At 39.8% G+C, this 25,384-nt stretch overlaps 1 protein-coding gene across 4 annotated transcripts in view; it reads left to right on the forward strand.

Annotated features, from left to right (window-relative positions):
• Positions 1-970: 970 nt before the first annotated feature.
• The window catches only part of RUNDC3B (RUN domain containing 3B), a 107,077-nt gene continuing 82,663 nt past the window's right edge, over positions 971-25,384 (forward strand). For 2 of the 4 annotated variants that reach the window (XM_081102571.1, XM_081102572.1), the window contains exons 1-2: positions 971-1,481; positions 15,341-15,456. In XM_081102571.1, coding sequence (XP_080958697.1) covers positions 1,171-1,481; positions 15,341-15,456 — 427 coding nt within the window. In that variant the 5' untranslated portion in view covers positions 971-1,170. The remainder of the gene's footprint in view (positions 1,482-15,340; positions 15,457-25,384) is intronic. The other 2 variants (XM_081102575.1, XM_081102576.1) reach the window with 1 other exon arrangement.

Here is a 25,384-nt window from a genome sequence, read left to right on the forward strand (position 1 = left end):
CTGCTAGGTAGGTCCCACAGGGATATGCAAAGGGAGGTGAACAGACCCATCAACTAGGTGGGTGCCTGAGAACGCAGGGCCGGAAGCTAGGACCTCCCTGCTAGTAAGACTGGGGCAGGGGAGAAGCTCTGGAAAAGTGGACGCTAGGTTCTGAATCCGAGTGACGAGGTAGCCCTCCCTGCCTCTCTCAGCGAGCGCCCTGGGGAAGACCAAACTGCCAGGAGGCTCACCGCTCCCACCCAATTCCGGGGTCGCTGCCCCGGACAGTAGAAGGGTGCAGAAGACTGAGCACCGCGCTGGTTTTTACGTGGGCAGTCTTGGCTGCAGGCAGTGCTGGGGGGACCTGGAGGGTCAAGAAATCCCACCACCAGACACCCCAGGACGGATATTATACGAGTCATTTCCCTCCTCTGGGCTATTTGTAGCTGTGGACAAACCCCAGGGGAGAGCATTTGGACAAGCCCCATTTCCCTCCTGGGAGTCAGGCCCTGAGGTCGGGTGCAAGAGCCAGCACCGCTGCCTTCTCGGCGCCTTAGCCAAAGATGCCATAGAATTTGGAAGTCGGTTTCCAGGACAGCAATCAGCCATTTAAAGCTAGAGATCCCAGCCGTTAAAGCCAGACTCCAGGTAAGGGTCCGTAACCAGCTCGGGTCTCTCCGCGGCCCCGCATCCCACAATCCCCGCGCAGACAGCCGCGCGGCTCCCCTGCGTGCCGACTGTCAGCACCGAGCCGGCGGCGAGCGCGAGCCCAGCCTCTTGACAGCTGCCCACGCGCCGGGGCGGAGCTGGAGCGCGTGGCTTTTAAGGTCCGCGCGGCAGGCCCCGCCCCCGGAGCCCCACGATTGGCTCCAGGGTTGGCGTTGGCAGATAGGTGCAGGGAGGGCGGGGCGGCGCGCGGCGGGCCCGCGGTGTGAACCGGCGGCTGGGGCTGGGGAGTTAGCGACGGCTGAGTGCGGGCGGCTGGGTGTGTGGGGTCGGCGGGCACGTGCGCGCGCCGGCAGCCGAGGTCCCGCGGGAAGGAGCGGAGCGCCCGACGCCGAACCGCACGCGCAGCCCGGCTGTCGGCGGCGCGCGCGAGGGCGAGGGGGTGGTGCGTGCGTGTGTGCGCGTGAGTGAGTGTGTGCGCGTGAGTGAGTGTGCGCGCGTGAGTGTGTGTGTGTGCGTGTATTTATGTGTGTGTGCAGCTCGGGTGCGGAGCTCGAGTCGTCAGTCCCCCGTGCGAGTCCCCGCCGTCTTCTCCATCCTCCCTGCGTCCCCGCCACCCCTTGGTCGCATCCAGAGGGAGAGCCTGGAAGAGGTGGGGGTGGGGGTGGGGCGCGCACGGGGTGGCACGAGACAAAAGGGTCGCGGGGTCAGCCTGCCATGGCTTCCCGGAGCCTGGGGGGCCTGAGCGGGAGCCGTGGCGGGGGCGGCGGCGGCAAGAAGAGCCTGAGCGCCCGCAATGCTGCGGTGGAGAGGAGGAACCTGATCACCGTGTGCAGGTACGGCGGCCGGTCGCTCGGGGTGACGGGAGGGGGCTGCCTGAGCCCGGGGCTGGGGGCCGCGAGGCACCCCGCGGTCGCCCTGCGCCCCGGCCTGTGCGCACCGGGGGTACCCGCGGGCCCGCGCGCCCCCAGACGGGCGGGGGTCCGGGCACTGCCGAGGCCCCGGACTTTCGGTCAGTTGCAGGGCTGCCAGCGGCGAGGGTACGGTTTGGGGCGGGGCTGGGGATGGGTTTGTTTTGAATGTGCAATCTCGAGTCCAGAGTGAAAGAGGAGGGAGGGCAGGGGGAAGAGCGCTTTGATTTAGTGCGTGTTGAGCTGTCAGCCAGCTTTTGGTGAAGTGGTCGCTACTGTGGTGATTGTTTACCGCGTTGCCTCAAAATCAGTGTGCATTCCGTGCTTGTTTTGGCTTGTTTACATATATTAAGCCATTTCATGCCGCAGATCTTGAGTGCCTGCTACATGCCAGCGTGTGTGTGTGTGTGTGTGTGTGTGTGTGTGTGTGTGCTTTCTCCCCACTTTAAACTGCGGCGCTAGTGCTGTGTCTGCAGTTGTTAGCAAGAGTGGGACTGTGGAGGTTACCTAGGCTACGTTCCAATGGTTTATTCCAAGTTCTGCCTTTCCTTACGTGTTTTCTAGTTATAAGTGTAGTATTCCTTTACTCTACAAAATATAGAGACATAAAAGGAATAATTACCAGTACTATTTATTAAAGGAATTACTATCTGCGAAAGGAATATTTACTGCCTACAGTAACTTCTTTTTAATATGCTGATACATTTTCTTTAAGTCTTATTTATGAGTAGTAAAAAAATTGAAGTCCTAAGCATCCATTTCTTAGGAACCTCTTTGAACGATTAAGTTGCTTTAAATTTACTGTACTTGGTTCAGTAAAACCCCTCATCATCAGCCATCGGTAATCGTCTAAGAATCAAAGATGATGAAACCTTTTCCTCCTTTGAAGTTTATATCTATATTTTTCTTTTTCTTTGTGAAAAAAAATGTGTTTAGCATCTTAAGCCAAATATAGATATTTATACTAGGATGTATATTTAATAATTTTGAGAGACTTTTTGTTTTTAACTTGGACTGTTACAAATGTTCACCTTTCTAGCAGGAAGACCTGCCTCACTGACTATTAAAGGCACTGGGGTTGCAAACAGTAAAATTATATGAAATCTTTTAAATGTACCATTTTGTGCAGTCTAGGATGCAACCTTTTGAAGAAGATAGGCTGCATTAAAGTTTTTAAACTTAGGAAAATATTTTTTTAAGTTAGGTAGGTAGAACAATTTTCTTACCTTTATTTCACAGCTATTAAAAGGAATTAGTTTTTTAAAAAGAGGATGGTCTCAAGCAAGTTCCAACATATGCAGTGCTTCTTGGGCTAATGTATTTCATAAAAGCTTCATCAGAGTTAACCTTCACAGGACAGCAACCTTGTCTGCTTTTTGCTGAGTCTTTTAAAAAAGAATTCTTTCTACTATATATAGCATATGACTCTCAGCAAATATTTATTGAATTAATAAATTCAGTGGTTGGTACTATTCCCTTTGCTTCTCCATTTTTGTCTGGTTTTAGATCATTTAATGTTCATTTGCTCCCTCTTCAGATGCAGTTTAGGCAAGGACAGGGACTTGTATCGCAACCTCATTTAAATTATATTTTAAGTTTAAGAAATTTCAGTCATTTCTCACTGATTTGTGTGGATTACTTTCTGAGCTAGCTGTATTTTTTATTTGAATAATTATTCTTTTCTACTGTGAAACATAATTGCTACTTTAGTTACAGTTTACACATAACCTTGGTATTGTACCTAAAATAAATGTCAATTTCTGGCTAAGATTTCAACCTTTGTATTTAATTATGTGGATAATATTATTAAGGCTGTTCTTTATGTCCAAATAGTTGATGGTGCATATAAATTATCATCCATGTCTAGTAAGGAGATCTCTTTGATAGGCTTTGTCTAAAAGGCTTTTACTTTTTAGAAAAAAAGTCACTGTAGGTCATTTGGCTGTTTTAAATGGCCCCACTTAAAGTTCAGCAAAATGAACAAATCAATATTGATGCATTTCTGTTGCTTTTCTCTGCTTTTCAGAGTTGCCAAACTCTGAGTAGCTCATCCATCTCTAGTAATGAGTTTATGTCTTCATTTTTACATATCAAATCCGAGGTGGTTTGGTATTTACATTGGGAAGTTGGTTGAATGGAAATATAATTGAGTTCTAAGTTTACTTTTCTTAAAATAATTGTATGCCTTTTAACAAGCCATGCAACCTTCCCATTTTCCAGTTTTCTCATGTGTAAAATAACCTTGGACTAGATCATTGCTAACCTTCAATGACAGCCCTAAAATTAAAAAAGTAACCTTCAAGCAAAGTGTGTTCATATTTGTTTTTGAATTTCTCTAAATATGAGCAAGGTAATGGTAGGCATATGTTTAATGGTAGATAGATCAGCCATGTGCCTTTTTGTCTATAAACAGAAACATTTCATTTTGTAATTCTCTAATGGTGTTCTGGAAAAATTGAACAGTTTACAAAGCCAAACCAAGTAAAACAACCCCCTGCACACACACTACCATTCTTGTGTATCTATTCATACTTTCACAGTAATGTTTTTCCTTACTCCGTAAACAATTTAGGCATACTCTCTATTTAGGTTTAAAACGTTATTATATAATCACACACTTCTTTAGGCTTAAAAACATCTCACAGAAGAACACTATTACCAGAACTCACTTTCCCTTTCTATCAAGGGCTGAGACTATGTTTCCCCTCCGGGGCCTGGAGCTGAAACACTGACTCCCAGGAGCAGACCAGACGAGAGCAGAGCTGTCTGGCTGGAAAGGGGCTCGCTCCAGGGCTTCCTGGCCCCAGGACCTCCGCACAGAGCTGTTCCATAGCCATGCTGTTCCCATAGTCCTGATGGATCTCAGCTGAGCTGTTTGCACTGAGTAAAGTTTCCTTCTTCACCCCACCCCAAGTTGGAGATTCCTGTTGGCATTGACTTGGTGCCAATAACCATTGGCTGACAGTTGTAATCATATTTTAGTGCAGATGTGGGCAAACTACGGCCTGCGGGCTGGATCCGGCCCGTTTGAAATGAATAAAACTAAAAAAAAAAAAAAAAAAAGACCGTACCCTTTTATGTAATGATGTTTACTTTGAATTTATATTAGTTCACACAGACACTCCATCCATGCTTTTGTTCCGGCCCTCTGGTCCAGTTTAAGAACCCATTGTGGCCCTCAAGTCAAAAAGTTTGACCACCCCTGAAAAGAATCTTTAGGGTTTTTTCTGTATAGTACCATGTCATATGCAAATAATGAGTTTTACTTCTTCCTTTGCAATTTGGATGCCTTTTATTTATTTTTTCCTTGTCTGATTTCTGTGGCTAGTGAAGGTCACTTTTTAGAACTACTTGAACAGTACCTGCAGCCTGCCCTCCCTCCCCCGCCCCCGCCCCCCGCATCCCCCTCTGCAGGTCCTGCTGGGGACACCATGGGCAGGTGGACCTCCAAGGCGCCAACAGGAGCTGGGCAGGGTTTGGTGGTAGAACCATGAGGACAGGACAGGGATGGGGCACAGTCTGGGGGCTGGCATGAGGGCTGTGGGTCCTGCTGTCCAGAGGCACAGTCACCACAGCGCCCCCGTCAAGCGAGCCCTATCTGGAGTATTTCATTTTGGGAGATGCTAATGTAAATGGCATGTGTTTTTCATGTCAAATTCCACTTGTTTGTTGCTGGTATATAGGAAAGTGGAAAAAACCCCAATATTGCTATACTTTGAACTTTAGAATTGGGTTGTTTGATTAGGTAGGATCATGGGATTGGATGGAATTGAGCTGAGTTTTGGTTCATTGTGATTGTATATGTAGTTATTTCATGAGGTATTTTCAGTGCAAATTTATATATTGTAGACTAAAAAATATCTGGGTGATATTTATCTCAACAAATAAGTACAGTTTTATCATATTTTTCACAGATTGTGTGGAGAGAAAATAGGTTATTTGAGGCATCTCAATATCCTACACTCAATTCTGAAATATTCATAGATTGACTTTGGTTCTATATGCCAACTAGTATTATTTTCCCTGCATATTCTCTTCATTTAGAACTTTGAAAAATTAAATTTTAAAGCCCTTCAGGCATTTTCTAAAACCTCCATTCTTCATAGAAAATCAGGTATTATTCATTTTTTTCTGTTATTTTCAAGCTTCATAGGTTATTGAAAAGCTTACATATTATTTTGATTTTAGTTCTTTTGACAGAATTAAAATCTAAATTGTCTTTCTATGGCTTAACATTGTTTTATGAGGACAATATTAAAATGTATATATTTAAGTATGTATGCATACCAGTTTTAAAAATAAAATTTGTTAAACTCTTAAATTAATACTTAAAGAGAAACTCCCCTCACAAAGTCATAATTTTCCTGTCTTGTGGCTAGAGGACTAATGAGTGATTTAAGACGATAGTGTGATGAGCTAAGCAGAGTGGAGACAAATGATGATTTTAAAAATAAACTACTTTTAATGACAGTTACATAGTTGTTCTTAGTTTTCTATTGGTCAGGATATTATTTCATAACTTGAATGTTATTTCAAATAACAGAAACACCTAACATTTCCAGTGTAGTCAGAGAATGAAGTGTTCATATTTTCCATGTAACTAAGGTTTGAGTTAAGCTTAAAATTCTTCCTTCAACTATAGTGCTTTACTCAGCATTTATTGTGCAGTGCAGTCTTCTATACAACTGCAGCTTCCAATTTAAGTGTTCAGATTTAAACCACAGTAAACAATAATATTTTAAGCATTTTGGATGAGTTGCTTTTAGAAAAGAATTACCCATTTTTCTACCCTCTTTAAAAAGACTGCGTAGTACAATATAACCTTTGTTGATAATCTTACTCTTGGCCTGTTTCTATGAATATGTTCTGTGCAGTGGCTGCTCTTGGAGATTCTCAAGATACATAGAGCTTTTTGCTATATGACCCCAAAAGATTGTTTGGAATTCATCTGCTTTTGCATATGCTGTCTCTTCCCACCAAGTTAGCTGTTGTTTCTTACAATTCTGCCTGTATCTAACAGCTTTTTTCTTTCTGCTTGCTCCATCCTGGGTTTTCATCCTGACTTGCTCATTATGATTGGTTGTGAACTAGGAAAGCAGATAAGTAAATTTATCATGTGTTAAAAAAAAAAAAGCACCCAGAGACCTGAGTTCAGTGATTGAGCTTTAGCACTCTGAACTTCTTAACATTCTGGTTGCTGAATAATCAGAAAAAAAGTCTGTTCCTCTGTTTGAACTTGGTGGATGAAGTGCAGGTAATATGAAAAGTTACTGCATATTATTGGTGATATAATCCTTTAAGTTACTTTAAATTCAGTGACTTACTCTTCTTGTTACTATTTGCTTTAGTATGCCTCATAAGACTTCATACCTTGGCTACAGTGAATTAATATTTTTGGCTAAAACTCTGTCATGCTCAATGTAATAGAACTTTGGCTTGGGACTTGGATCAACATTAGTTACGTTGTTTGGAGCAGGTTCAGTATTTTGAAGGATTCTTAGAGTTGTAATAGTAGGTGTCCACAATGGAGGTAGGGTGATCAGCTGCTCAGGTGCTGGTCCTAGGTAGGCGTTACAATATTCACAGAAGGTCATTATCTCTTCCCCGAGCTAAAACTGGGTTCACATTCAAATGACAACAGAGAATAGGTGTCCCCTACACATTTTCTAGAAGGTATTGTCTTAACTTCACTGCTGGTGGATAAATGTCAGAAGCTCAGTTGAGAGGTAAGATATTCAAGGAAGAATATGTGAAACTTATCCACTCTTGTAAGACGGAGGTCTTACAGGCTTATAAAATATACTAGAAGCCCACTGCATGAAGATCCGTGCAATAGGCCTTCCTTCCCCTGGCTGCTGGCACCGGTTTTCCTCTGGCACCCGGGGCCCAGGCCTTTGGTCTGGCCGCAGTGGAGAGGCCAAGCCTCTTCAGTCTTCACTCTTCACTCCAGCAGGAGCCTTCAGTCTTTGCTCCATGCCTGCATATGCAAATTAACCGCCATCTTTGTTGGGTTAATTTGCATAGTCTCTCTGATTGGCTGGATGGTGTATTAGAGTGACACCAATTTGCATGTTTCTCTTTTATTAGTGTAGACTAGAGGCCCGGTGCACAAAAATTTGTGCACTCGGGGGGAAAAGGGGGGTCCCTCAGCCCGGCCTGTGCCCTCTCTCAGTCTGGGACCCCTCAGAGTATGACCACCTGCTGGCTTAGACCTGCTCCCCGGGGGATTGGGCCTAAGATGGCAATCAGACATCCCTCTGGCAGCCCGGCAGCCCTCAGGGGTTGTCCACTTGCCAGCGGGGAGCAGGCCTAAACTGCAGTCGGTCATCCTTAGCGCTGCTGAGGAGGCAGGAGAGGCTCCCACATCCACCACTGTACTGGCAGCCATCAGCCTGGCTTGTGGCTGAGCAGAGCTCCTCCCATGTGAGAGCATCCTGACTACCAGAGGGCAGCTCCTGCATTGAGCGTCTGCCCCGTGGTGGTCATTGTGTGTCATAGTAACCAGTCATTCCCAGTCCTTCTGGTGTTAGGGTCAGTTTGCATATTACCCTTTTATTATATAGGATAGAGGCTTGGTGCACAGGTGGAGGTGGGCTGGTTTGCCCTGAAGGGTGTTCCGGATCAGGGTGAGGGTCCCACTTGGGTGCCTGGCCAGCCTGGATGAGGGGATGATGGCTGATTGCAGCTGGTCACACCCCCTTCAGGGTGGGGTTCCCTACTGGGGTGCCTGGCCAGTCTGGGTGAGGGGCTGAGGGCCGTTTTCAGGCTAGCGGGTGACTGAAGCTCCCAACCTCTCCGTTTTTTCTTTTTTCTTTTTTATCCTGGGATTTATTTACCTTCTCTAGCTGTCACTGGAGCTGAGAGCCAGCTTTAGCTCTGAGGCTCGGCTCCAGCTCTGAGACCTCGGCTGCTGAAAGCAGGTATCTGGGTTTGTTTGGCTTCTATAATTGAAACACTATTGCAACTCCAGCTCTGAGGCCCGGCTGGCTGAAAGCAGGTTTCTGGGGTTTGTTTAGCTTCTATAATTGCAACATTGTTTCTTAGAGTGCAGCTCAGAGGCCGGCAGCAGCAGGCAGGGAACCTTGGCTTCCTCCTTCACTGGAGCAAGCAAGCCTCCTGTTCGCTTCAGCTGCCTGGCTGCCGGCCGCCATCTTGGTTGGCAGTTAATTTGCATATCACCTTGATTAGCCAATGGGAAGCGTGTCGGAGGTACGGTTAATTACCATGTTTGTCTATTATTAGATAGGATGTTTGGGTCAGTCCAAATCATCCAAGAGCAGCTGGATATATAGACTGCATTGATTCACACTCTCCTGTCCCCGCTGCTTTTGCCCAGCTGTGCATTGGTAAGATTACATCCGCCTACATTGAGGGTCATCAGATGAAGCAATCACAGAGGGTCTTCTTGAAGTTGTTGTCAAGAAAATTGTTTATTATGTCAGAAAGTATCTTCTGTGAATATTTCTGTGAGAAACATCTGTCTTATTTTAATGCCAATAATTGTATCTCTAGGCAATTGCTTTATTTATATCTACTGAAACCAAATGAATGTATAAATAACAACTTCTCTTCTTCTCATGCAGCTGTTAGAAATTTTAGTGTTAAATCTGTGGCCAACCCCTAAAACTGATATCAATTATCATAGTAATATATTTACCCTATTCTAGCTATAATATAGAGGGAAATGAAAAATGTAAAACATTTATTTAGTACACTGTAATTTAAAACATTAGAAATATTGACAAAGTTTCTTCTTTGGAAAAAACTTATCAAGAACAGTTTGAACACTGCTGTGCATCTGAAACTAATAAATAATAAAAAAATTAAGAGTAGTTTGAATAGTGCTTTCCTTCTTCTCATTGTATAACTTAATATATGGAATAAGCATATTTTTATGCCATGACAAATGGACATATTCCCTTCTAGGTTTAAATCAGTTTTCAACACTTTATCCTTTGCACTTTCAAAGTTGTGAAAATCTCTCAGAGGCCCAATACTGTGAAGTGGTTTGTCGATGTCTCTTCCTTTGGGACATCTTCATCCTTTCGTCACAACCACTTTACTCATTTATGTTTGCCTTTAATAAGTTTCTCTGGCTGCATATCTAAATGATCTTGAACAGAAGAAGCAGTGTCGTTATTCCCATGATCAACTATTTCTTCCATAACTCCATTTGTGTCTGGTTCAAATTCCACTTCTAGCATTATCACTTTCCATTTCTCTGCCATGTTTTCATCTTTGTTGGCCCATCACTCATCAATAATTCATTTTCATGAAACAACATGTGGGTTTATCACCAGGAGACAAGAAGACAACACAGCTATACGCTTTGATTTCTGTGCATGAACTAATAACAGGTGCAAAGTGACCAGTCCTAGACAGACTTTGAAAAAAGTGATGTGATTGATCACTGATCAAGACCTATATTTGTTATGCACATGTGATCCTCTAACTAGAGAGCTAGCAGCATTTTATGCAATTACTCACAGTTAGCATATAATAGTATTCTAATAGAAACCATGTTGTTATGAGACTGTTATTATTTAATTGTAGTGACTGAAATTAGTGCATATTGGAACTGTGCCAAGTATGGACTGACATATTTATTTATTAATTACAAACAAAATAAACCCATTACTTGTTAGCATAGATAATATATTTTAATGAGAACCATTATTTTCCAAAATAACAAAAATGGCAAGAATAGCACCGTTTTACATCTTTGCAAATATCTTAATCTTGTGTTTAATAGAAGATAACTAGATTCTCATATCTGCTTCTGCTTTCAGTCTATTCTGATATATACCATGTAGTCTCTGGAAAACTCCGAAATACGCTTGGTAAAAAATGAGAACCAAAAAAGCAAACAATGTCTTATAATTGTTAAGAAAATAATTTTGACCTTTCAGACCTCTGAAAGGGCCTGGGTCGAAGAATACACCTTGCGATTCTTTGTATACAATGAAATCACTTTTATCTCACACAAATAGAATGATAGTAATTATGTATCCTTGAGAAAATAATTACTCAGATAATTTTCAGTCTTTTTTGGTTCTGACAAATAACCTTGACTAAGAAAAGTTGAGATAGTAACTTGTAGTTAAACATTAATCCATCTGTAACAACAGCTGGAGTTCAGTGGAGGAAGCTGTTACATAAAAGGAAAAAAAAACCTAGGAAGTAACATTGATGAAGTTGTTCTCTTGTACCAGAAACAGTTAATTTAGATGAAGTGCATGACTAAATGAATAGAAATAAAATGGTAAACAGAAACCAGATTAAAAAGGGGCTTGAAAACTTATTTTTATTTCTTATGTCCATTTCACCAGAAAAAATGTTGCACGTCCTCAGCAAACTTTGAGGATACTACACCAGAAAAACGTTGCAAATCCCCAGAAAACTTTGACTGTCCTCATCAAACTTTTTAAGTATGATGTTTTTGTCCAGTAAGATATAAATTTTTAGGAAAAGTGTTCCTAAAATGAGTAAACAAAAACCACACATCTTCACCTCCACCTTTGACCTAAATGGAAGGAAACTTCTGAATGTCGGAGTGTTTCTCTATAATCTTTATTAGATGGAATTGAATAGGAAAAGCTGACTCTGCAATCACAAAGAGGAGTAACGTACTGCTTTAGAAAATCACAGAATCTCAGATATTAATCTACATTGGTGAAATAAACTAAAATTATATTTAAAAAGATAAAACTAACAAAGTGCTTATTTCATCAAAAGAGCTAGGTTAGAATTCAACCACCTATAACAGTCTGATGAAATTTCAGTCACTACTGTCCTTCAGGACTAATACAAAATTACCTAACAAATTATCTACTTTGTAAAATGCAATAGCCGTGGAGAGTAACACGTACATTTCTGTAGGATCCAGAGCCATATACAGATCATTAAGTAGTCAATAAAATAAGAGTCTTTTTTCATCATGTTATCAGTAGTTTATATTTCTATAGAAGTCAATATCTGCATGACAAAAACCTAAGATGGTGAGTCTCAGAATGCTAAATTACTTTTAACTCAAACTCTCCCTAAAAACTAAAACAAAAGCAAAATCCAAATATCACAAAGCACATCATTACACACAATTTCTGTTATTTCCAAGCAGAAAGATATTTTCAGGGTGAAAAAGCAGTTTAAATAATTTGTAATATATCAAAGTGAATAATGCAGAAAAAGAATATTTCTCAGCTTTGTTTCATCAATTATACCCTGTTCTCTTGCCAACACAAACCTAAATTTCAGAAGGTGAATTAGATCCTTAAGTCTAGCTAGCCAAGTCTTCCCACTCACCACTTCTCTAGAATCGTGTAGCTAGCTCCATAATTCCAGAATCTTTTTGTCCATAACACAGTAAGCTAAGATGTGCTATAAAAACCAAATCTGTAAAATGAATTTTAATACATTTAAAAAATATCACACAGATGCTGAGCTATTTCCTGATAATGATGATGTTAATATTAGTCATCTACTTCTTAAAGAGGACTGGTTTTCAAATAATAAAATGATAATTTGATGAATGTCTAAAAATATCAAATCAAGTCTAAGTAATAGCTTTTACATAAGAACTTGAAAAATATAAAAATTCCATAAAAGGGTCTTACAGTTAAGTGCACTTCTTTTTTAATAAATATTTTTAATTTTTCAATTAGAGTTGATATACAATATCATATTAGCTTCAGGTACACAACTCAGTGATTAGAGATTATATAACTTACTAGAGGCCTGGTGCACGAAATTCATACCCGGGGGGGCGGGGGTGGGGATGTCCCTCAGCCCGGCCTGCACCCTCTCCAGTCTGGGACCCCTCAGGGGATGTCCGGGTCTGCTGGCTCCTAACTGCTCACCTGCCTGCCTGATTGCCCCTAACCACTCTGCCTGCCTGCCTGGTCTCCCCTAAATGCCACTCCCCTGCTGGCCTGGTTGCCCCTAACTGCCCTCTTCTGCCAACCTGGTCACCCCTAACTGCCCTCTCCTGCTGGCCTAATTGCCTTTTACTGCCCTCCCCTGCCGGCTTGGTAGCCCCTAACCACCTCTGCCTCGGCCCCTGCCACCATGGCTTTGTCTGGATGGATGTCTGGAAGACGTCCGGTCTCATTAGCATGTTACCCTTTTATTAGTGTAGATGAAGTGATCACCCCAATAAATCTAGTCTCCATCTGACACCATACATAGTTATTACAATATTATTTTTTAATCCTCTCCTGAGAACATTTCCATTTATTTTTAGAGAGAGTGAAAGAGAGAGGGAAAGACAGAGAGGAATATTAATGTAAGAGAAACACAGGGCCTGGGCTGGGGAGGACCCTGCAAATGAGGTCCATGCCCTTGACCAGAATCGAACCCAGGACCCTTTGGTCCATAGGCTGATGCTCTATCCACTGAGCCAAACTGGCTAGGGCTACCATATTATTGACTATATTCCCTATGCTGTACTTAACATCCCCATGACTATTCTGTAACTATCAACTTGTACTTCTTAATCCCATCAACTGTTACACCCATTCCCTCACCCCCTCCCATCTGGCAGCCATCAAAATATTCTCTGTACCTATAGGCAGCCTCTTTGTGATTTGCCTGTTCATTTGTTTTTTAGATTTTACATATAAGTGAAAGCATATGGCATTTGTCTTTTCCTGTCTGACTCATTTCACTTAGCACAATACCCTCTGGGTCCATCCATGTTGTTGCTGATGGGGAGATTTACTGATTATTTATAGCTCAGCCATATTTTATTGTATATATGCACTACTACTTCTTTATCCACTCATCCATCAGTGGACATTTAGATTGCTTCCATATCTTGGTTATTGTAAATAATGCAGCAATGAATATATGAATGCATATGTCTTTTCAATTTAGTGTTTTGGATTTTTTTGGGTAAATACCCAGAAGTGGAATTGCTGGGTCCTTCTTTGTCTCTTATTATAGCTTTTTTTTTTAAAAGTCTATTTTTTCTGGTATAAGTATTGCTACTCCAGCTTTTGTTTGTTCATTTGTTTCTATTTTCATAAAATATCTTTTCCCATCTCTTTACTTCCAGTCTCTGTGTGTCTTTCAATCTGAAGCTGTCTCTTGTAGACTGCATATGTAAGGATCTTGTTTTGTTATCCATTCAACCACCTGTTTTTCGAATGGAACATTTAACCCATTTGCACTTAAAATAATTGTTGACACACATGTTTTTATTGCCATTTTATTATTCATATTTTTAATCTTTTTTCTTCTTCTTAAAAAAGACTTAACATTTTTTTGTAATTCTGGTTTGGTGGTGATAAACTCCTTTAGCTTTCTATTGTCTGGGAAGCTCTTTACATGTCCCTTGATTCTAAATGATAACTTTGCTGGGTAGAGTAATCATGGTTGTAGGTCCTGCTGTTCATCACTTGAAGATTTCATGCCAATTCCTTCTGGCCTGCAAAGTTTCTGTTGAGAAATCATCTGACAGTCTTATGGGAACTCCCTTGTACGTAACAAATTACTTATCTCTTGCTACTTTGAAGATTCTCTCTTTATCTTTAACATTTTAATTCTGATGTGTCTTGGTGTGGGCCTCTTTGGGTTCATCTTTGGGATTCTCTGCACTTTCTGAACTTGTATGTCTATTTCCTTCTCTAGATTAGGGAAGTTTTATGTCATTATTTTTCAAATAGTTTTTCAATTACTTGCTCTCTTTTTTCCTTCTGGCACCCCCAAGATGTTAATGTTGGTACACTTGATGTTCCCAAAGTTTCCTTAAAATGTCCTCATTTTTAAAAATTCTTTTTTCTTTTTGCTGTTCTGATTGGGTGTTTTATACTTTCTTATCTTCCAAATCACTTATTTGATCCTCTGTTTCATCTCCTTTACTGTTGATTCTTTGTAATATATTTTTCAATTTCATTCATTGCCCTGAAGGAATTTATATTTTAATAAGATAAAGATAGACAACACAAATGGGCCGTAGGATAAATTGTAATTGTCTCTGGAGGGAGATACAAACAAAATATTAGTTTGCTAGGAATATGTTGCAGGGGTCCTCAAACTTTTTAAACAGGGGGCCAGTTCACTGTCCCTCAGACCGTTGGAGGGCCAGACTATAGTTTAAAAAAAAACTATGAACAAATTCCTACGCACACAGCGGTGGCAAAAACACCCGGCGGGCCGGATAAATGTTTTCGGTGGGCCGCATGTGGCCCGCGGGCCGTAGTTTGAGGACCCCTGTGTTAGAGGATAATCCTTCACTGAAGCGATGTTATCTGAATGGAGTCTTGGAAAATGTGTTGATTTTTGGCAGTCAGAAATAAGATAAAGGACATTCTGATGAGAGGAAAAAGTATAGCATACTTTACATATTTTTAAGTCTCCCTATTTATAGCTCATAAAAACTTTGGATCTACATATCATGAACACTGACATCAAAGTTTATTAAATGTTGTGCTTCAAAACTCTTGAAAGCATTTTGGTCTGATGCTCAAATTTCTTACAAGTAGTGTCATAGCTTTCAAGTATTTTGGAGTTAATAATTTAGATCATTTTTTAAATTCTGATTTTAATAACTGTGAGGACAGTGGCTTAGTATAATCAACAGATAGTAAATATATAAATGAAAAGCCCGATATTTCTGTAAATGTTTCTATTTACACAGTGAATTTGAATAGAGGGAGTTTTCAAAATATATAATCTTATAAAGTATTTCTCTAATACCTCCCCAAATTGCTTTCTTCCTGTTTTTGCTACTTGGGTGAATAAATCAACTCTGCTTAAAAGCAATAATAATCTCCTTTTTTTCATAGGTTTTCTGTAAAGACCCTGATTGATCGGTCCTGCTTTGAGACAATTGATGATTCTTCTCCTGAATTTAATAATTTTGCAGCTATTTTGGAACAGATTCTAAGTCACCGGCTAAAAGGTAATAGCACAAGTGTATTATTTATCTCCCAACAGCTCTCTTTTTAATAAGCTTGAAGTTTTAGAAACGATACAGTCTGGTGTGATTTAGATAGCAACCATGCCAAATCATGAGAAGCATAAAAGTGATTTTAGAATGCATAATCTTTTGGCCTATGTTCCTGGGAAAGAATCTCTGTTCTCAGATGTGTATCCATTTCTAGGATGGATTAAAAATACTGAATGTGTACTTTGAAACTCATAGTCATAGTAAACTGTGATTCATTAGATTTTTTCATTAGAAAAAGAACATACGTGCAATAAAATAAGTCAGTATAAGAATTTATAAGAAAAGGGTTAAATAATGTCCTTAGCCTATTAGCTCTCCATTACCAATTGCAGATGTTAATAGAAATGTAACTTCCATAAATTTACTATAATGAAGATTACTTTAAAATGTTGTTTTGTTCTTTTGTTGTGGAAATGTGTTTAATGAACATACAGAAAAGTACATACAATATATGGTTGATTATGGAAATAATTATAAATTCCCAATCTCCCACTCCCCTCTACCCACACTCTAAGATACTCTTACATGATCACACCCATATTCCTTTCCCCAGCGTAATCATTATCCTGATCTGAAGAATGATCATTTCTTCGCCCTTGTGTGGTTCCCAGAACCCCTTTTCCTATATGGTTCCATAATGAAGTTGGGATATTTACATACATGTTCATGAATGAGAATGACTTATAATTTTTTCCTATTGTCTTTGTTGGGTTTTGATATCAAGGTTTTGCATAAAATTAGTTAAGGAGTATTTCCTCTCTGTCTATGTTTTGGATGAGTTGTGTGAGAATTATCTGTTACTGAAAGTTTAACAGAATTTTCTGGTAGAGCCTCTTGGGCTTTAAAATTTTTTTCTTACATGTATATTTTTTACTAGCATTATAAAAAACTACTCATTCAAGCTTTTTAATGTCATGATACTATTCAGGCTTAGAGAATTATAACTTTATAAAAATTAGGTTGGTCTTAAGTCATGTTCTTTTAACATTATATAGTCTTACTAATTTTTAAAAATTGACTTGAATCAATTACCAACACAGTGGTATATTAAAATCTCTGAGATAGTGGATTTCTCTATTTCTCCTTATAGATCTGTAAATATTTCCTTTGTCTTTGAGACCATATCCTTAAGCACATAGAAATTTAAATTTATTAAGACTTCTTGATAAATTGAAACTTTAATCACTATAAAGTGACCCTTTTTTTACTCTTTTTTTGGTATTAAAGTTCATTTTGTCTTCTCTTAATATAAATATATAGGCATTTTTTGTGTTTAATATAAAAATAATGAGTATATTAATTGCCACATGCAAGGAGCACAGTCACTTTCTATAAGTAATTAAAATAAAAGCTTAAAATAAAAGGTAGCCCATCTCTAAAGATTAGTAGATGGTATTTTAATCAATTTACAAAGAATCATCTAGGCATTAAATTTGATTGCTTAATCTCTGCTTCATTAAACTTTGAAAAAGTTTTAGCAGTAAGTGGGTTAAAAAGAGGTATGTGAAAAGAAATGCTCTACTTTGGTTTTCTTAAAATAAATCCATAAATACATTTACGTCAAAAACATAAATCTCAAAATTTAAAAGGGAAGATGGGAGCTATATTCTTTCAGAGTTATAAAATATTTTTAATTAAAAATATAGATCTAAACTATAGCTGATAATAGCAAGATATCTATATAAAAGCCTAAGTGACAGGACCGAACAAACCGGATGACCGGAACAACTGGTCGACCAGTCACTATGATGCGCACTGACCACCAGGGGGCAGACGCTCAATGCAGGAGCTGTCCCCTGGTGGTCAGTGTGTTCCCACAGCCAACCTCCCATGGGCCCTACCCCCGGCCGCCGGCCCCCATGTTAGGCCTTGATCGCTGGCCAGGCCAAGGGACCCCACCCGTGTATGAATTTGTGCACTGGGCCTCTAGTTATATAGAATAAATATTAGTAAGAATAATAATTTATTACATTAATTCTGTAGTCTAGTCTTCCTAAAGGAAACTTGATCATTAGATGTTTTCAAAGTCTTTAGTATCTTTACAATATTAATGGCATAGTTTCAAATCCGTACTCTGTTTTGGTAATATAACTTATGAGAGTCTCAAATTTAATCTAAAGGTTCTATTCTCTGCTTTTTGATGTTAAAATAAACAAGTTTTACTATGAGTATTTATTAAATCACAGTTTAGCAGTCCTGTGGGTTTGTGAAAAAGGGTTGAATTTAATTACATAGAGAAACAAAATCTGAATTCAGTCGGCCCTTTGCAGTTTAAAAGGTGGTCCATATAATCACTAATGCTTTTCTATTAGAAGTTGATTATTTTGCATTTAAAAATGGTTACTTTTTTCTTATGTTTGCTGTTCTGTATTTCTTAAATTTTCTGCCATTAATATATTACCTTTTATTAAAAAGTTTTTTAAAGCAAAGGATATGAGAGTATTTTTAAAAAAATATATTTTATTGGTTTTTTACAGAGAGGAAGGGAGAGGGATAGAGAGCTAGAAACATCAATGAGAGAGAAACATCGATCAGCTGCCTCCTGCACACCCCCTACTGGGGATGTGCCCGCAACCAAGGTACATGCCCTTGACCGGAATCGAACCTGAGACCCTTCAATCCACATGCCGACGCTCTATCCACTACGCCAAACCAGTTAGGGTGATATGAGAGTATTTTGAGATACTGCCATGGTTTCTATGTTGTGTGGTGATTATATTTTTATATTTTATTTATAAATGATACCTGACTAAAAAACACATGTAATATATAGAGCCTGATGTTTCTAATGTTCACAAATTGTTTTTTTTTAATCGGAAGATCTTAATTCCTGTGATATACCATTTAACATATGATTGATCCATTCACAAAATACATAAACAACTACCAACAGAAAACAATTAGGCCACGTTGAGCTATCCATGCTGAGTGATCAGATGGACTTTCTACAAACTGGACCCCTTCTGCACACCTGCCTGCCACCTTCTGAGTCATGTCTCAGCAAAATATAGATCAAAGACTTTTAGAATTACGTCTAATGGTGAATGTTATTTCAAAGAAGACAATGAACTAAACTGTGTTGAAAATAGAATCTCTAGTTGATTTATGATGCAAATTTCACTAGTATTAAGGCAGTAAGAAAGGTGATACAGTGAGATGTGTGTTAATTTTTTAAGCTATGTAAGATTAATAATTCAAAAGTTTTATTTTTAAAAGTATATTTTTATTGATTTCAGAGAGGCAGGGAGAGGGAGAGAGAGATAGAAACATCAATGATGAGAGAGACTCATTGATGGGCTGCCTCCTGCACGACCCACACTGGGGAGCAAGCCCAGGCATATGCCCTGACCGGGAATCGAACTGTGACCTTCTGGTTCAGAGGTCAACGCTCAACCACTGAGCCAAGCTGGTCAGGCAATAATTCAAAACTTTTCAAAAACATTTCCTGTGTGTGTGTGTGTGCGTGCGTGTGTGTGTGTGTGTGTGTGTAGGGGAGGGGGAGGGCGATCGGGATTGAGCAAAAAAGGAAAAAAAAAAGAGGAAAAAACTCATGGGCATAGACAACAGTGTGGTGATTGCCAGGGAGGTAGGGAATGGAAAGGAAAGAGGGGGTGGGAGGAAGTGGAGAGGGTATTGGGGGGATTAATGGTGATGGATGGAGACTTGACTTGGGGTGGTGAACACACAATGCAGTGTACAGATGATGTGTTGTAGAATTGTGCACCTGAAACCTATATAATGTTGTTAACCAATGTCACCCCAATAAATTCAGTAAAAAATGCTTTAGATTAAAAATTATAAAATGAAATAACATAAAAAATAAAAACATTTTCTGTAGATCAAATATTGTGGTCACTGTCATTAATATATATATGAATCATGAAATGGTTCTGTAACTTTCAAGAGAAGGTATTTTAAAGATTTAAGCGTGTAGAGACTTACATATATTATTTCTCATTTTTTAGTGTTCTAATATGTAGCAAATAGATCTTATTTTTGTAGAAGTTACATGATTATTTTTGGAGAAGATAGTACACTGTGTTCACTTAAACTTTAGTTATATAATTAATTTTTCCAAGTACAGATTTAAAATATATTACTTCATGGGTTTGTAAGGTTTACTTTCCTTAAGCTATTTTTTTATTTTTGAAAGTGAAGAGCATTTAGTTTAATTACTAATTTTTTTCAGAGAACGATAAAATCTAGGCACAATGTAGGCTATTCTGACAGAGGTAAAGTGGGGAGCTGAAACAGTTATCTGCTCCACCCCTTAGTCCCCATTGTAGGAGCAAAGGAGGCCTTTAAAATGACCTACAGTAATCTTGTTTGCAGGGATCCTGCAGTAAAGGTGCCTTTTTTAATTTCTGGATTATAGCTGCAAACTAGGAGATTAATCACAGAATATAGAATTCAGAGACTCCAGGTCATCAGTTTGTTAATTTTTAAGAATTTCAATTACAGTTTACATTTAGCATTATTCTGTATTAATTTCAGATGTCCTGCATAGTGGTTAGACAGTCATGTACTTCACAGAGTGGCCCTCCCAATATTTCAGGTACCAGCTGGCTCCATACAATATTACTGACTATATTCCCCATGCTGTACTTTACATCTCTGTGAGTCTTTTGTAGCTACCAGTTTGTACTTCTTAATCCTTTCACCTTTTTTCACCCAGTCGCCCCAAACTCCTTTCCCTCTGGCAACCATCAGTCTGTTCTCTCTGTCTATGAGTCTTTTTCCATTTTGTTTATTCTGTTCTTTAAATTCTAAATATAAGTGAAATCATTTGCTATTTTTCTTTCTCTGTCTGAGTTATTTCACTAGCATAATACCCTCTAGGTCCATCTATGCCATCACAGAAGGTAAGATTTCATTATTTTTTACTAGTGGCCCAGTGCACGAATTCATACACACTGAAAGTGAATTAATTAGAATAAATTTTTTAAAAATGTATTTTATTGATTTTTTACTGAGAGGAAGGGAGAGGGATAGAGAATTAGAAACATCGATGAGAGAGAAACATTGATCAGCTGCCTCCTGCACACTCCCCACTGGGGATGAGCCCACAACCAAGGTACATGCCCTTCACTGGAATCGAACCTGGGACCCTTGAGTCCGCAGGCCGATGCTCTATCCACTGAGCCAAACCAGTTAGGGTGAAGAAATATTTTAATATTGCTATTTGTCCTGCTCCCTGATCACCATCTCCTCCCTCTGCCTGCTGGCACCTGCGTTGGCACCGCTCGCTAGCCCCGCCCCCTGCTGACTGGTCATTCGCCGTTTGATCAATTTGCATATTACCCTTTTATTATATAGGCTTCCTGAGTAGTATTCCAGTAGGTATATGTACCACAGCTTTTTTATCCACTCATCTAATGATGGGCACTTGGGTTGTTCCATATCTTAGTTATCTATAATAATAAAAGCATAATATGCTAATTAGACCAGATGTCCTTCCAGATGTCCTTCCTTCTGGATAAAGCTGCAAGAGGTGGGGGCCCAGGCAGAGGTGGCAGAGGTCCCCAGCCATGGTGGCGGCGGGTGGGGGCCAGGGCCAAGGCCCTTGCATGAATTTCGTGCATCGGGCCTCTAGTTGTAAATAATGTTGCAGTGAACATGGAGATACATATATTCTTACAGATAAGTGTTTTGGGTTTCTTTGGATATATCCCCAAAAGTGGAATTGCTGGGTCATAAGGCATATCTATTTTTACCTTTTTAAGGAACCTCCACACTTGTTTTCCATAATGATTCCACCAATCTCCATTCCTACCAATAGTGCACTTTTCTCTACATCTTCACCAATGCTTGTTATTTGTGGATTATTATTGATGATAACCATTCTGACATGTGTGAGGTGTTATCTTGTGGTTTTGATTTGCATTTTGCTAAAGATTAGTGATGATGAGCAAATTTGCGTATGTCTATTGGCCATTTAGATGTCTTCTTTGGAGAAGTGTCTGTTCAGGTCTTCTTGCCACTTTTTAATTGGGTTGTATTGTTTTTGGTTTGTTTTTCTAGTTGAGTTGTATGAGTTTTTAATAAATTTTAGATATTAACTCCTTATGGGATGTATCATTGGCGAATAGCTTCATGCATTCACTAGGTTGTCTTTTCGATTTTGTTGATGGTTTCCCTTGCTGTGAAAAAACTTTTTAGTTTGTTGTAGCATGTTTATTTTTTCTTTTGTCTCCCTTGCGCAGGAAGATAAATCAGAAGAAAATATTGCTAAGAGAAGTATCTGTGATTTTATTGCCTGTGTTTTCATCTAGGAGTTTTATTATGGTTTTAGGTCTTATATTTAAGCCTTTAATCCGTTTTGAGTTTATTCTGGTGTAGGAAGGTGGTCTGATTTCATTTTTTGAGCTTCCATTTTAAAGCATAATCTTTCTCTCAACCCCATTTCCACCTCTTATTCTAAAAACCAGCATAGATGCAGAATATATAAATGGGATGTCTTGTTGATGCAAGGCGAGGAAATCAGTCATTTTGCCTGCTCAGCAGTAGTTGCACCCCCCTTACCTGCTTTCTGGAACTCCACAGCACCATTTCAGTTAGCACCACAGATAACAGACTAAGTATCACTACTCTAGTCTCTCTCCTACTGAAGCAATCCATTTACTGATATTTCTTACTGGTGGATATGCAGTTGTTGTTTAAATATTTCTGATATTTTTTAGCTTAGGATAGCTAAATAGTTTACATTTTTGTGCAGTTGAAATTGTTAAGAAATTCTATGTATATGAATCCAAACTATCTGACCGTGCTTTCTGCCACCTTTTCCAAATGTGAGGCTAATTAATATTAAAATATTGCTATTACATAACTCTTTCTCCTCAGTTCCCCCCTTTTTTTCTACTAGGTAAGGTATCCCTAGTTCCTTTAATCTTTCGGAATCACCATAATCTTAGTTATCCTTCTGGTATATCACTGGTTTGTTAGTATTGCTGTTAAAAATCTGGTACATAAACTGAGTAAAATGCTTCAAAGAGGTTCACCTTTGTATTAAGGCCAAGTGAAATCCCAAGGATGTTCAAAAATTGACAATTGCTTATCTTATGTTTTAGGTTCTCTAAATTAGTTGTCTGGGGTCAAGTTTAATAGGAATAAATGCAGTATTATTTCTTCTATTGTCCACTCTAAAAATGGGGAAGATGGTTGTAAAAATGAAATTTAAGAGGACTTCTACTTGCAGGAAGATGAAGTGGGCATTCTTTTCTCTATTTCTCCCACTAAGTATAACCAATTCAACAATAAAAAAAGAAAAGACCTGTTTCTGTGCACAACAACAAGGATGCATCTCAAATGCATTATGTTAAGTAAAAGATATGAGACTCTAAAGGCTATATACTGTATGAGTCCATTTATATGACACTAGAGGCCTGGTGCACGAAATTCATGCACTGGTCGGGGGACCTCAGCCCAGCGTGTGCCCTTTTGCAGTCTGGGACCCCTCGGGGGATGAACACCTGCTGGCTTAGGCCCGCTTCCCGGGGGATTGGGCCCAAGCTGTCAGTCAGAATTCTCTCTGGCAGCCCAGGAGCACTCGGGGGATGTCCACTTGCCAGTGGGGAGCAGACCCAAGCTGCAGTCGGACATCCTTAGCGCTGCTGAGGAGGCGGGAGAGGCTCCCACCACCACCGCTGTACTGGCAGCCGTCAGCCTGGCTTGTGGCTGAGCAGAGCTCCCCCTGTGGGAGCACACTGACCACCAGGGGGCAAGCTCCTGCATTGAGCATCTGCCCCCTGGTGGTCAGTGTGTCATAGTGACCAGTCATTCCTAGTTGTTCTGCTGTTAGGGTCAGTTTGCATATTACCCTTTTATTATATAGGATAGGGGCCTAGTGCATGGGTGGGGGCCGGCTGGTTTGCCTTGAAGGGTGTCCTGGATCAGGGTGGGGGTCCCGCTGGGGTGTCTGGCCAGCCTGGGTGAGGGGCTGAGGGCCGTTTTCAGACTGGCCACACCCATTTAGGGTGGGGGTCCCTCTGGAGTGCCTGCCCAGCCTGGGTGAGGGGCTGAGGGCCGTTTTCAAACTGGCCACAGCCCCTTCAGGGTAGGGGTCCCCGCTGGGGTGCCTGGCTAGTCTGGGTGAATGGCTGATGGCTGTTTTCAGACTGGCCAAACCCCCTAGTGGGGACCCTCACCCCATGAGGGTGTGGCCAGCCTGGGTGAGAGGCTGATGGCTGTTTGCAGACTGGCCATGGCCCCCAGCCACCCAAGTTCCCAGTGGAGACTGGCTAGAAGCAGGTATCTGGGATTTATTTATCTTCTATAATTGAAACTTTGTTGCCTTGAGTGGAGGCCACAGCTGGCCAGGGCAGGTGGGAAGCTTGGCTTCCTCCATTGCCGGGGCAACCAAGCCTCCTGCTTGCTCCAGCTCCGTGGCTGCCAGCCACCATCTTGGTTGGGTTAATTTGCATATAGTTGCTCTGATTGGCTGGTGGGCGTGGTTTGGGCGTAGCAGAGGTGTGGTCAATTTGCATGTTTCTCTTTTATTAGATTAGATTCTAGAAAAGGCAAAATTATAGTGTAGAGAATAGGATCAGTAATTATCAGAGATTAGAGGTTGGGGGTGAGGTTGATTTTATAGTGTCTGCATGAAAGGATTTTTTGGAGTGGTGGAATTGTTATGTACCTTATAGTACTAGTTACATGACTCCTTGAAAATTTACTGTAAATTAAAAAAATATATTTTTTATTACTCCCTCAAATTCAGTTGCTTCCCATTAAAACATTAAAATATTGGGAGGATCCCACTTTTTCATTGTAATACTTAAAATTTCCACTTCTTCACTCCCAATTACTTTAGGAAGTTAGGTAGTTTTTCATAGCCCATAAAAAGCAACCTCAGAGAGCATTTACCACTATCCTTCCATGTTTTTCTTGACTAAATGTAACTCCTTTCCTTTGCTTTAGACATGAATCAGCATGCATTCCCTAATCTTTTCACAGAGCAGATGCCTTAAATTGGCACTTCACATATGCCTTCCTCTTTTTTTCTTTTTTCCTTTTCCTCTTAATCTTTTCCACACATACATACGTGATTTATTCCATTTGTTCTCTTATTTAGCAATCCATATAAACACTATGCTAGTGTCTTAGTATTCAAAGATTATTAAGGCATGTTTTCACATGAAACTCAGTCTTGGAGGGCAGAAGGAGGATACATTAACACATAATGATGTATAATAGTGTCATTGAGTCATAATAAAAATATTAATGAGCGTGATGTAGCACAAAGGGTGAGTAATTCATCCTGTTTGGATGGGTCAGGGAAGGCTTCACACAGGAAAAAGGCATAAAAATGCCTCAAATGAAAATTAAAAGTTTAAATGTCATTTGTGACTTTGGGCCTGACAGCTTAAGAAAAATAATGAAATTTAGTAGTAAAATGATAAGGAACAATCTTTTAACCTTCAGCTAGGTAATATTGAGATGGGGTACAGTAGTGAATTTTGTAAAGGTTTTGTGGAAAATCACTGATTAAAACAAAAATATAGAATATCTTGAAGCATCCAAAGTTATATGTAGCTGGTAAATTTAGTTCAGTGTCTTTAATTGCATAGGTAGTAAAATTAGCTAGTTTAGAATATAGAATTTTAAAGTTCAGTAGTAAATAAGTTAACTGTAGTATCATAGAAGACCAGAGACTATCAGTTGGTAATATACAACTTACTAAAAAATGATCAAGTATAATGAGACACTATGTCACATTTCCTATGAATTTATGAGTTAATTATATTTACTAACATTGGGGTTTGCTAACTTATATTCAATTTAGATTTTGCCTTGATTCTGAACATTTTTTCATTATACTTGTGTACAGTGAGTCCTTTTGTTCTTGTTTTTAAATTTCTGTGCTTTAGCATCGTCAGTCTTT

This window comes from Myotis nattereri (assembly GCF_964212035.1).
Source record: "Myotis nattereri genome assembly, chromosome: 11".
Taxonomy (NCBI): Eukaryota; Metazoa; Chordata; class Mammalia; order Chiroptera; family Vespertilionidae; genus Myotis; species Myotis nattereri.